At 39.3% G+C, this 12,043-nt stretch overlaps 1 protein-coding gene across 2 annotated transcripts in view; it reads right to left on the bottom strand.

Moving 5' to 3' along the window:
- LOC105707554 (mitotic spindle assembly checkpoint protein MAD1-like) overlaps window positions 1-12,043 on the bottom strand; it is an 87,514-nt gene that overhangs the window by 26,281 nt on the left and 49,190 nt on the right. The window contains exon 5 of one of the 2 annotated variants that reach the window (XM_012438560.3): window positions 2,204-2,672. The exons of the other annotated variant lie outside the window; for it this stretch is intronic. Coding sequence (XP_012293983.1) covers window positions 2,601-2,672 — 72 coding nt within the window. The 3' untranslated portion in view covers window positions 2,204-2,600. Of the gene's footprint in view, window positions 1-2,203; window positions 2,673-12,043 lie in introns of those variants that run through there. 2 annotated transcript variants of the gene reach the window in all.

Here is a 12,043-nt window from a genome sequence, read left to right as displayed (position 1 = left end):
TATATTTATATTTAGGCTTGGAAAAATTTCTGTTATTATTTCTCTAAATGAACTTTCTACACTTTTTTTCTAAATGCACTTTTTTTTGAGATAGAGTTTTGCTCTTGTTGCCCAGGTTGGAGTGTAATGACATGATCTTGGCTCATTGCCACCTCTGTGTGCTGGGTTCCAGCGCTTCTCCTTCCTGAGCCTCCTAGGTAGCTGGTATTACAGGTGTATACCACCACACCCAGCTAACTTTTATATTTTTAGTAGAGACTTTTATATTTCTCCGCGTTGGGCTCCCGGCAAGGCAACCGGACTTACACTACCATTAAGCTACCGCCAATGGAACTCTTCTATGTGATAATATGGCATTTCTTAGAAATTATCTCACGTGTAGTGGCTCTGGCATTATTCGCTGCATCTCTGAAACTGAAGAGCCTACCCTTTCTATTGGTCATATATTTTATATCAGTGTTGGCACCGTGGCGGGAGTTTTAGAAAAATGGAGCTCATCTTCCTAGCAGTACAGAAAATAATTCCAATGTGGTGGGTACAGTACTGATGCTTATTGTCATCACCCTACTATATGCTGCCATCAATTTCTCCTGCTGGGTAGCAGTGAAACTGCGGTTGTCAAATGAGAAAATATTTGACAGCAGAGAGAGGTGGGGCCATAGAATTCTACACTACAGCTTTCAGTTTTTAGAAAATGTGATAATGATATTCACATTTATATTCTATAGAGGGGAAACTTTACTGAATTGTTGTTACACATTAGTTGCCGTACACATCATGATAATCTACTTATTAGGCTTTTCCTTTATGTGTCTCTTTTATCACTATTTGTACCCAAGGAAGTCAGACAAAATATTGTAAAGACATACTAAAAATTAGCCAGCGTCACTGTAATATGTAAACATCTAAAGAAAACTCAATTAAAAGAATAAAAATAAGCAGCTAAGGAAATATTATCATTCTTGGAATAGATGGGTAATTTTCATTCAACAAAATATGAAATATTCACAAAATATACATATGTACTTTTACAGAACAATGAGTAAAGATGCTGAATGTGACTTTTTAAAGATACTCTTCGATTAAGAAAATTATAAACAGCAAGATCTTGGTGGTAGTTTTCAATAAAATTGATTTTTCTCCTGTGACTGTGTAGTAGTAATTTTTGTTTCCTTCCTTCCTTCCTTCCTCCCTCCCTCCTTCACTCCCTCCCATTTCTCTCTTTTTTTCTTTTTGTAATGTATTCTTATGCTATCACCCAGTATTGAATGTAATGGCATGATCTCGGATCACTGCAACCTCCATCTCCCAGATTCAAGTGACTCTCTTGCCTCAGACTCCCAAGTAGGTGAGACTATGTCTGAGCCACGGCAACCAGCCTAATTTTTAAAAAAGTACAATTATACAATTCATTAAATAAAACAAAATCAAAAGTCCATCTGGGTCCAAAAGCTGAGCAGGAAAAATAACCATAATGCATTTTTCAGCTAGTACATTTTTGGAACCAGTGCCATTAATTTAACAAGTGTTTGGAATCTAGTATATACATTTTAAGCTTATGGAAATGCTCTTGTTTATATTAGTTTAAGGTAACTAAGGTCATTCTCATTGAGCTTTGACTGACAGAAAACAACTCATATTAATACATCTGAAAGTAAAAAAAAAGTTGAATTAAAAAGAAATGATCACGTTAATAATTAAAAATACCAATTTACATTTTTGCCAACAGTGCACAAGGATTCTCTTTGCTCTACATTCTCAAGAACACTTTCATCTTTCATCCTTATGATAATTCTAACATTCTAACATTTGTGAGAGGAGGGCTCATTATAGGTTTTAATTTACATTTCCTTGATGATTGGTGATGGTAAGGATTCAGTTGTGCCGGGAGCGGTGGCTCACCCCTGTAATCCCAGCACTTTGGGAGGCCGAGGCGGGTGGATCACGAGGTCAAGAGATCGAGACCATCCTGGACAACATGGTGAAACTCCGTCTTTACTAAAAATAGAAAAAATTAGCTGGGCATGGTGGCGTGTGCCTGTAATCCCAGCTACTTAGGAGGCTGAGGCAGGAGAATTGCCTGAACCCAGGAGGCGGAGGTTGCGGTGAGCTGAGATCGCGCCATTGCACTCCAGCCTGGGTAACAAGAGCAAAACTCCATCTCAAAAAAAAAAAAAAAAAAAAAAGCATTCAGTTGTTCAAAAATTAGCTGGGGGTAGTAGTGCACACCTGTAATTCCAGCTACTAGGGAGCTTGAGGCATGAGAATTGCTTAACCCAAGGGATGGAGGTTTATGTGAGCTAAGATAGCACCACTGCATTCCAGCCTGGGTGACAAAGTTAGACTCCATCTCAAAATAAATAAATAAATAAAATTAAATATAGAGTTGTTGGCCATTTGACTGCCTTCTTCTGAGAAATGTAAATTCAGAATCTTTGACAATTTTAATAGGCTTCTCTGATTTTTGTCAAGTGGCTTGAGTTGCTTGTATGCATTTACTATTCACCCCTTATCGTATACATGAGCTGCAGGTATTTTCTCCAAGTGTGTGGGTTCTCTCTTCACTCTGGTTATTGTTTCCTTTGCTGTGCAGAAACTTTTTAGTTTGATGTGGTGCAGTCCAATTGTTGTTGTGTTGTGCTGTTGTAGCCCGTGCTTTTCCTTTTGGGGTCATAGAATGGATGTTTCAAAAATAAAATAAAATCGAAAACAGAATTACCAGATGATTCAGCTACTCTACTTCTGAATATGTACTCAGAGCATAGAAAATTAGTATGTCAGAGATATTTGCACTCCTATATTCATGTTACCATTATTCACAATAGCCAAGTTAGGAAAACAACCCAAGTGCTTATCAACAGATTAACAGATTGTGTGACACATATACACAGTGGACTGTACTATACAGCTGTTATTTACTTGTGACAAAATAAATGGAATTTGAAGACATTATGCTCAGTGAAATAAGACGGGCATAGAAAGACAAATATAGCGTGATCACAATTATACGTGAAGTCTTAAAAAGTTGAACTCATATGCTAGGTATGGTGGTTCCTGCCTGTAACTCCAGCACTTTTGGAGGATGAGGTGGTTTGAACACTTCACATCACAAGTTTGAAGCCATAGTGAGCCATAGCTGTGCCCCTGCACTCCAGCCTGTGAAACACAGCAAGACACTGATTCTTTAAACAAACACACAAAAGGTAGTCAGAGATTGGAGTATGGGGTGGTGATGGTAGTGGATAGGGAAAATGAAGATGTTCATTAAAGGGTAAAACATTTCAGTGAGACAGGAAGAAGTTCTGGTAATCTGTTGCACAGAATAATGATCACAGCTATTAAATGTACATGTCAAAATTGCTGAAAACACCAGTCATGGTGTCTCAGGTCTGTAATCCCAGCACACTTGGTGGCCATGACAGGCAGATCACTTGAGGTCAGGAGTTCAAGATTAGCCTGGCCAACACAGTGAAACACTGTCTCTACTAAAAATACAAGAATTAGTCAGGTTTGGTGGCACACACCTATAGTCCCAGCTACTTGAAAGGTTGAAGCAGGAGAATCAATTGAACCCAGACTGCAGATGTTGCAATGAGCTGAGACTGCATTCCCACCTGGGTGACAAGAGTAAAACTACATCTCCAAAAAAAAAAAAAAAGTAAAGATGGCAAAATAGCAACAGCCCCAGTCTGCAGTTGACAGACAGTGCCAGAAGACGATTGATCTCCACATTTCCAACTGAGAAAGCAGTCATTGGGACTGGATAGACAGTGGAAACAGCCCAAGTTGGGCAAGCTGAGGCAGGGTGGGGCACAGCCTCAGCTGGGAGGCACATGGGGCTAGAGAACTGTCTCTCCCAGCCAAGGAAAGCCACAGGGGATTTTTCTGGACACTCTGGCACTCCGGTTCAGATACCGTGCTTTTCCCACAGGCTACACAATCCGCAGACCAGGAGATTCCCTCTGGCACCTACACCACCAGTGACCTGGGTTTCCAGCACAAAACTGGATGGCTGTTTTTGTTGAGTGACACCTGGAACACTGGTGAGACAGAACTGCTCATTCTCCTTGAAAAGGGCTGAAGCCAGAGAGCCAAGTGAGCTGGCTTGGTGGGTCCCACCCCCACAGACTGGCAAGCTAACATCCTCTGGCTTGAAATACTGACATCCAGCACAGCAGTGTGAGCTCGACCTGGGATGTTAGAGCTTGGTGGGGGGAGGGGCGCCTACCATTGCTGATTCTCTGGTAGGTGGTTTCAACATCGCCTGTGTAAACAAAGCCGCCAGGAAGTTTACACAGTGGCTGGGTGGAACCAAGCAGGGCAGCTCAGCAAGGCCTCTGCAGGTAGACTGTCAAGTAGATTCCCTTCTTGCTGTGCAGGGTATCTCAGAAATAAAAAGACAGCAGCCCATCAGGGTCTTACAAAGCCCCCACCATCCTGAAGACAGCACCTGGGAAAAGGGGAGGTCATGGGTTTCTCTTCAGCAAACGTAAATGTCCCAGCCCAGCATCCCTGAAGGGAGTGACAGATCACCTAGTACAGTGCTTGAGCTTCATTAAGGGATAGACTGCCTCCTCAAGTGGCTCTGGGAACCTCTCTGCATCCTAACTGGGAGACACGTCATACAAGAGAGCTCTGGTTGACAAATGGCAGGTACCCTTTTAGGATGAAGCTACAAGAAGAAAGAACAGGCAGCAATCTTTGCTGTTTTGCAGCACCTGTGGGTGATTCCCAGGCAAGAAGGGTAGGAGTGGACCTCCAGCAAACTCAAGCAAACCTGCAACAGAGGGGCCTGATTATTAGAAGGAAAACTAACACACAGAAATAAACAGCTTCAACATCAACAAAGAGGACATTCACTCAGAAACCCCATTCAAAAGTCACCAATTTCAAAGACCAAAGGTAGATAAAGATGGAAAGAAACCAGCACAAAAAGGCTAAAATTACCAGAAGCCAGAAAGCCTCTTCTCCTCCAAGGGATCACAACACTTAATCAGCAAGGGACCAAAACTGGAAGGAGAATGAGGGTGACGAATTGACAGAAGCAGTCTTCAGAAGTAAGTAATAAACTTCTCTGAGCTAAAGGAGCATTTTCTAACCCAATGCAAGGAAATGAAGAACCTTAAAAAAAGGTTAGACAAAATGCTAATGAGAATAACCAGCATGGAGAAAAAAAAAAAAACAATTTGGTGGAGCTGAAATATACAGCACAAGGACTTCATGAAGCATACACAAGTTTTAATAACCGAATTAATTCAGTCAGAGAAAGAATATCAGAGATTGAAGATCAACTCAATGAAATAAAATGAGAAGGCAAAATTAGAGAAAAAAGAGTTAAATGAACAACGCCTCCAAGAAATATGGGATTGTATGAAAAGACAAAATCTATGTTTGATCAGTGTACCCGAACATGACGGGGAGAATGAAGCCAAGTTGGAAAACACTCTTCAGAATATTATCCAGGATAACATTCCCAACCTAGCAAGGCAGGCCAACATTCAAATACAGGAAATACAGAGAACACCACGAAGGTATTCCTTGAGAAGAGCAACCACAAGGCACAATATCATCGGATTCACCAGGGTTGAAATGAAGAAAAAAATCCTAAGGGCAGCCAGAGAGAAAGGTTAGATTACTCACCAAGGGAAGCCCATCAGTCTCCCTGCAAATCTCTCAGCCAGAACTCTACAAGCCAGAAGAGAGTGGGTGCCAATATTCAACACCCTAAAATAAAAGAATTTTTATCCCAGAATTTCATATCCAGCCATACTAAGCTGCATAAGTGAAGGAGAAATAAAAGTCTTTACACACAAGCAACTGCTAAAAGTTTTTGCCACCACCTAGCCTACCCTACAACAGCTCCTGAAGGAAGCACTCAACAGGGAAAGGAACAAGTATAAGCCACTGCAAAAACATAACAAATGGTAAACACCAATGATGGAATGAAGAAACTGCATCAACTAGCAGGAAAAATCACCAGCTGGCATCAAAATGGCAGAATTAAATTCATACAGCACAATATTAGCCTTAAATATAAATGGGCTAAATACCCCAATCAAAAGACAGACTGACAAATTGGATAAAAAGTTAAGACCCATTGGTGTCCTGTATTCAGGAGACCCATCTCACATACAAAGGTATAGATAAAGGGTTGAGAGAATATTTACCAAGCAAATAGAGAACAAAAAAGCAGGGGTTGCAATCCTAGTCTCTGATAAAATGAACTTTAAACCAACAAAGATCAAAATAGACAAAGAATGACATTACATAATAGTAAAGGTATTAATGCAACAAGAAGAGCTAACTATCCTAAATATTTATGCACCCAATACAGGAGCACCCAGATACATAAAGCAAGTTCTTAATGACCTACAAAGAGACTTAGACTTCCACATAATAATAGTGGGAGATTTCAACACCCCACTGTCAATACTAGACAGATCAACATGACAAAAAATTAACAAGGATATCTAGGACTTCAACTCAGATCTGCACCAAGCAGACCTAACAGACATCTACAGAACTCTCCACCCCAAAACCACAGAATATACATTCTTCTCAGCACCACATCACACTTATTCCAAAGCTGACCACATAACTGGAAATAAAACACTCCTCAGGAAATGCAAAAACAAACAAATGCCAGAAACCATAACAGAGTTTCTCAAATCACAGTGCAATCAAATTAGAATTCAGGATTAAGAAACTCACTCAAAATTGCACATCTACATGGAAACTAAACACCCTGCTCCTGAACTCATAATGGAAAAATAACAAAATGAAGGCAGAAATAAAGATGTTCTTCAAAACCAATGAAAACAAAGACACAATGTACCAGAATCTCTTGGACACATTTAAAGCACTGTCTAGAGGGAAATTTATAGCACGAAGTGCTCCTGAAAGAAGTGAGGAAAGATGTAAAATTGACATCCTAACATCACGATTAAAAAAAAAAAACTAGAAGAGCAAGATCAAACAAATTCAAAAGCTAGCAGAAGGCAAGAAATAACAGATCAAAGCAGAACTTAAGGAGAGAGGGACAAAAAAATAAAAAAGTTCAAAATATCATTGAATCCAGGCTGTGGATTTTTGAAAAGATAAAAAAAATAAATAAAAAGTAGACCACTAGCCAAACTAATAAAAAAGAAAAGAGAGAAGATCCAAATAGATGCAATGAAAAATGTTAAAAGGGATATCATCACCAATTCCACAGAAATACAAACTACCATCAGATATTACTACAAAGAACTCTAATTACACAAACCAGTAAATCTGAATGAAATGGATAAATTCTTGGATACTTGCACTCTCCGAAGACTAAACCAGGAAGAAGTTGAAACCCTAATAGGCCAATGACAAAGGATGAAGTTGAGGCAGCCATCAATAGACTACCAACTAAAAAAAGCCCAGGACCAGACGGGTTCACAGCCAAATTCTACCAGACATACAAAAAGGAGCTGATTCCATTCATTCTGAAACTATTTCAAATAATACAAGAAGAGGGAATTCTCCCTAACTCATTTTATGATACCAACATCATCCTGATACCAAAATCTGGCAGAGACTCAACTAAAAAAGAAAACTTCAGGCCAATATCCATTATGAACATTGATGCATAAATCTTCAATAAAATACTGGAAAACCGCATTCAGTAGAACATCAAAAAGTTTATCACGATCAACTTGGCTTCATCCCAGCGATGCAAGGCTCATTCAACATACACAAATCTATAAATGTAATCCATCAAATAAACAGAACCAAATACAACAACCACATGATTATCTCAATAGATGCAGAGAATGCCTTTGATAAAATTCAACAGTCTTTCATGCTAAAAACTCTCAATAACATAAGTATCAATCATATAGATAACTCAAAATAATAAGACCTATTTATGAAAAACCCACAGCCAATATCGTACTCAATGGGCAGAAACTGGAAGCATTTTCTTTGAAAACTGGCAAAAGACAAGGATATCCTCTCTCACCCACTATTGAACATAGTATAGGAAGTTCTGGCTAGGGCTATCAGTCAAGGGAAATTAATAAAGAGAATTTAAATAGGAAGAGTGGACATCAAACTGTCCCTGTTTTCAGATGACATGATTGTATGTTTATAAAATCCTATCATCTCAGCCCAAAATACCCTTAAGCTGATAAGCAACTTCAGCAAAGTCTCAGGATACAAAATCAATGTGCAAAAATTGCAAGCATTCCTATATACCAATAATAGACAAACAGCCAAATCATGAGTGAACTCCCATTCACAATAGCTACAAAGAGAACAAAATACCTAGGAATGTAACTAACAAGCGATGTGCAGGAAATAAGAGAGGACACAAACATATGGAAAATCATTCCATGCTCTTGGTCAGGAAGCATCGATATTGTGAAAATGGCCATATTGCCCCAAGTAATTTATATATTCAAATCTATCCCCATCAAGCTACCAATGACTTTCTTCACAGAACTGGATGGAAAAAAAAACAACCACCACCTTAAATAAACATTTCTTTAGACATACTACATAATTTACTTTTAGACACACAATATAATTAACTTTTCTACAGTTAGATATTACAACTACTGTGACTTTAAGGATTTAGCTGGAAAACCCTTAGAAAATCAGATAATGTAGGCACTGGGTGAATGGGTTGAGGAAATGCACATAAAATCCCAGACACGTCCCAGAGAGTAGTTGAGTAAATGAAATATGAGAGGGAAACAGGCAGAAGTACTTCATCAGTTCTGTGGTCCTTTTCTTAGGTTAGTGGGAAACTACTGGCAAAATTAAATCAGGAGAGTGACAAGATAAAATTTGTGTTGTATATGAATAGTTTGCTATTACCAAGTGAGATCACCAGTGGTGGTAGGATGGATCTGTACTCTTCCCAGTGGGCTGCACTGAGGAGAGAAGAGCACCATGCCAATGTGTCACAGCCAGGAATGTAAGGTCTGAATCTGTTCAGAAAAAATACTCTAGATAGATACAGCTTGGAGTTATCATTGCTCTTTATATATGTCAAGGCTGTGAAAACTGAGAATGAGTCTCAGGAAGAGTTTCAGAAAAGGAAAATTGGGCTGACATGAAAAGAAACATTTTTCTCCGAGCTGGGGCAGGTGTTGAAGTGAAATAGGTCTATGGTTGGTACTTCCATGTAAAAAATTGTATGTTTCCTGATTTGGTAGATATGTGGTGGTAAACTGGGACAGTATTCCTGCTCTTGGTAAAACACACTGGGTGATTTTTCATGAAGCTGCAAATCTGGCATAAAAATAATTAACGGGGAATTTAGGAGAAAGGAAAGATATGCTAAATGATATTGCAAATTTTCTAGAAGTATAAAACTATTGGGATGTAAACTACTTTTTCATAAAAAACGACAAGGTTAATATCATGTCACTAAAGCAGAGACAGCAACATCAAATTTAATTATAGAGGCCAAATCCAACACAAATCTAGCTCAGTGGAATCTGTAAAACCAAGTGCCCTGGTAAGAGTAGAAATGTTATGTCAGTATTACAGGTGTTACATATGTATGACAGGTATTACATCAGTAATTATATGTGTTATATCAGTCTTATTATCTGTTTGTATTACAAATGCTATATTACTATTATGAGTGTTAGATTAGTATTACAGGTGTTAGATAAGTATTACAGTTGTTCCATCAGTATTACAGTTTTACAATTGCATTGTAGATGATATATTGGTATTATGAGTATTACAGTTGAATTACAGGTATCAGGACAGCATTACAGATGTTACAACAGTGTTGCCAATGTTTTATTAATATTGTGTATTGTATATTTGTATTGTGAGTGTCACAGTTTCATTATGGGTGTTAGATAAGTAGTATGATTGTTATATTTGTATTGTGAATGGTACATTAGTGTTATGAGTGGTTTTTTTTTTTTTTTGCATTTATGAGTGTTACAGTTCTATTAGGAATGTTAGATCACTCTTAAAGGTGTTCCATTTGTATTATGGATGTTAAAACTGTATATGGATGACCAAATAGGAACAGCTCCGGAGCCCAGTTTCCAGTGAGAGAGAGGCAGAAGGTGAGTGATCTCCACATTTCCAACTGATGCACCAGGTTCATTTCAATGGGACTGCCCTAGGAGGGCAAAACAAGGCAGGGTGGTTGGCTGCCCCACCCGGGAAATGCAACTGACTGGAGGATCAGGGACTTTAACTTCTTGGAACCCTGGTTCAGATACTGTGCTTCTTCCATTGCCGTTGCAAACCACGGTCCAGGAGAATGTTGCTGAGCTGAAAAGCACCCCAAGTTACCAACACAGATCTTAGCGACAGCTATGGCTGGCCAGGTGCCACGAGTTGTTGGCACAAAATGGGGCAGAGGCTTTGACTAATGGCAAGATTGCCAGCAGAACAGAACTACCCACCTCCCAGATAGAGGGAGAGCTAAAAGCAGGGAGACAGTTGATATGGCTTGGCAGGTCCCACCCCTATAAAGACCAGTATATTGAAGCCCTTTTGCTTGAGAGTTTCACGGCCAGCACATCAGTTCTAGCTTGACCTGGGACAATCAAGCTCAGTAGGGGAAAGGACATCCACCATTGCAAAGGGGGTTCTAATCTCACCTGTGCCTGTGTAAATGAAAGCCAGAGGAAGCCTACACAGCAGCTGAGCCAAGACTGAGGCAGCCCAGCAGCACCTCTGCAGGCAGACAAGGGACAGACTTGTTCCTCAAGAGGCTCCCTGCCCCTTGTATAACCAAAAACAAACAAACAAACAAAAAACAAAACAAACAAAAAAACACCTCATACAGCAGAGAAGCATGTTAGAAGGAAAACGAAAAAACAAAAAGAAATAGCTTCAACATCAACAGAAAGAACATTCACTCAGAGATCCCATTTGAAATCACTAAATTCAAAGATCAAAAGCAGACAAATCTACAAAAAAATGGGAAGAACCAGCACAAAAAGGATGAAATCATCAAAGACCAGAATGTCTCTCCTCCTTCAAGGAATCACAGCTCCTTACCAGCAAGGAAATAAAACTGGATAGAGAATGAGTTTGATGAATTGACAGAAGCAGGCTTCAGAAGGTGGGTAATCACAAACTTCTCTGACCTAAAGAAACATGTTCTAACCGAATGCAAAGAAACTAAAAACCTTGAAAAAAATGTTAGACGAAATGCTAACTGGAATAACCAACTTAGAGAAGAACATAAACTATATGACAGAGCTGATAAACACAGCAAGAGAACTTCTTTAAACATTCAAAACTTTCAATAGTTGAATCAATCAAGCAGAAGAAAGAATATCAGAGATTGAAGATCAATTCAATGAAATAAAACAAGAAGGCAAGATTAAAGAAAAAAGAGTGAAAAGAAAGTAGTTCAACCATTGTGGAAGACAATGTCAATTCCTCAAGGATCTAGAAAATAGAAATTCCATTTGACCCCGCAATCCCATTACTGGGTATTTACACAAAGGATTATAAATTGCTCTATTATAAAGACACATGCACACGTGTGTTCGTTGTGGTGCTGTTTATGATAGCAAAGACCTGGAACCAACCCAAATGCCCATCAATGATAGACTGAACAAAGAAAATGTGGCACATATACACCGTGAAATACAATGCAGCCATAAAAAATGATGAGTTTGTGTCCTTTGTAGAGATACGGATGAATCTAGAAACCATCATTCTCAGCAAAGTGACACAAGAACAGAAAATCAAACACTGCATGTTTTCACTCGCAGGCAGGTGATGAACAAGGAGAACACTTGGGCACAGGGAAGAGAACAACATTCACTGAGTAGGTGGGGGGGAGGGAAGGAAAGGGGAGGGACAGAAGGGGGGCAAGGAGGATGGGGAGGGATAACGCTGGGAGAAATGCCTGATGTAGGTGACAGTGAAGGGTAGGAAGGAGACAGAAAATCCCCATGGCATGTATGTACCTATGCAACAGAAAACCACCATGGCATGTATGTACATACACAGGATGCAGGATGTGCACATGTACCGCAGAACTCAAAGTACAATTAAAAAAAAAAAAAAAAGGAAATGA

This window comes from Aotus nancymaae, unplaced genomic scaffold (assembly GCF_030222135.1).
Source record: "Aotus nancymaae isolate 86718 unplaced genomic scaffold, 86718_ANA_hifiasm-v0.15.2.pri h1tg000064l_1, whole genome shotgun sequence".
NCBI classification, from domain to species: domain Eukaryota; kingdom Metazoa; phylum Chordata; class Mammalia; order Primates; family Aotidae; genus Aotus; species Aotus nancymaae.
The sequence above is the reverse complement of the archived record's forward strand: the minus strand, read 5'-3'. Positions and strand labels throughout refer to the sequence as shown.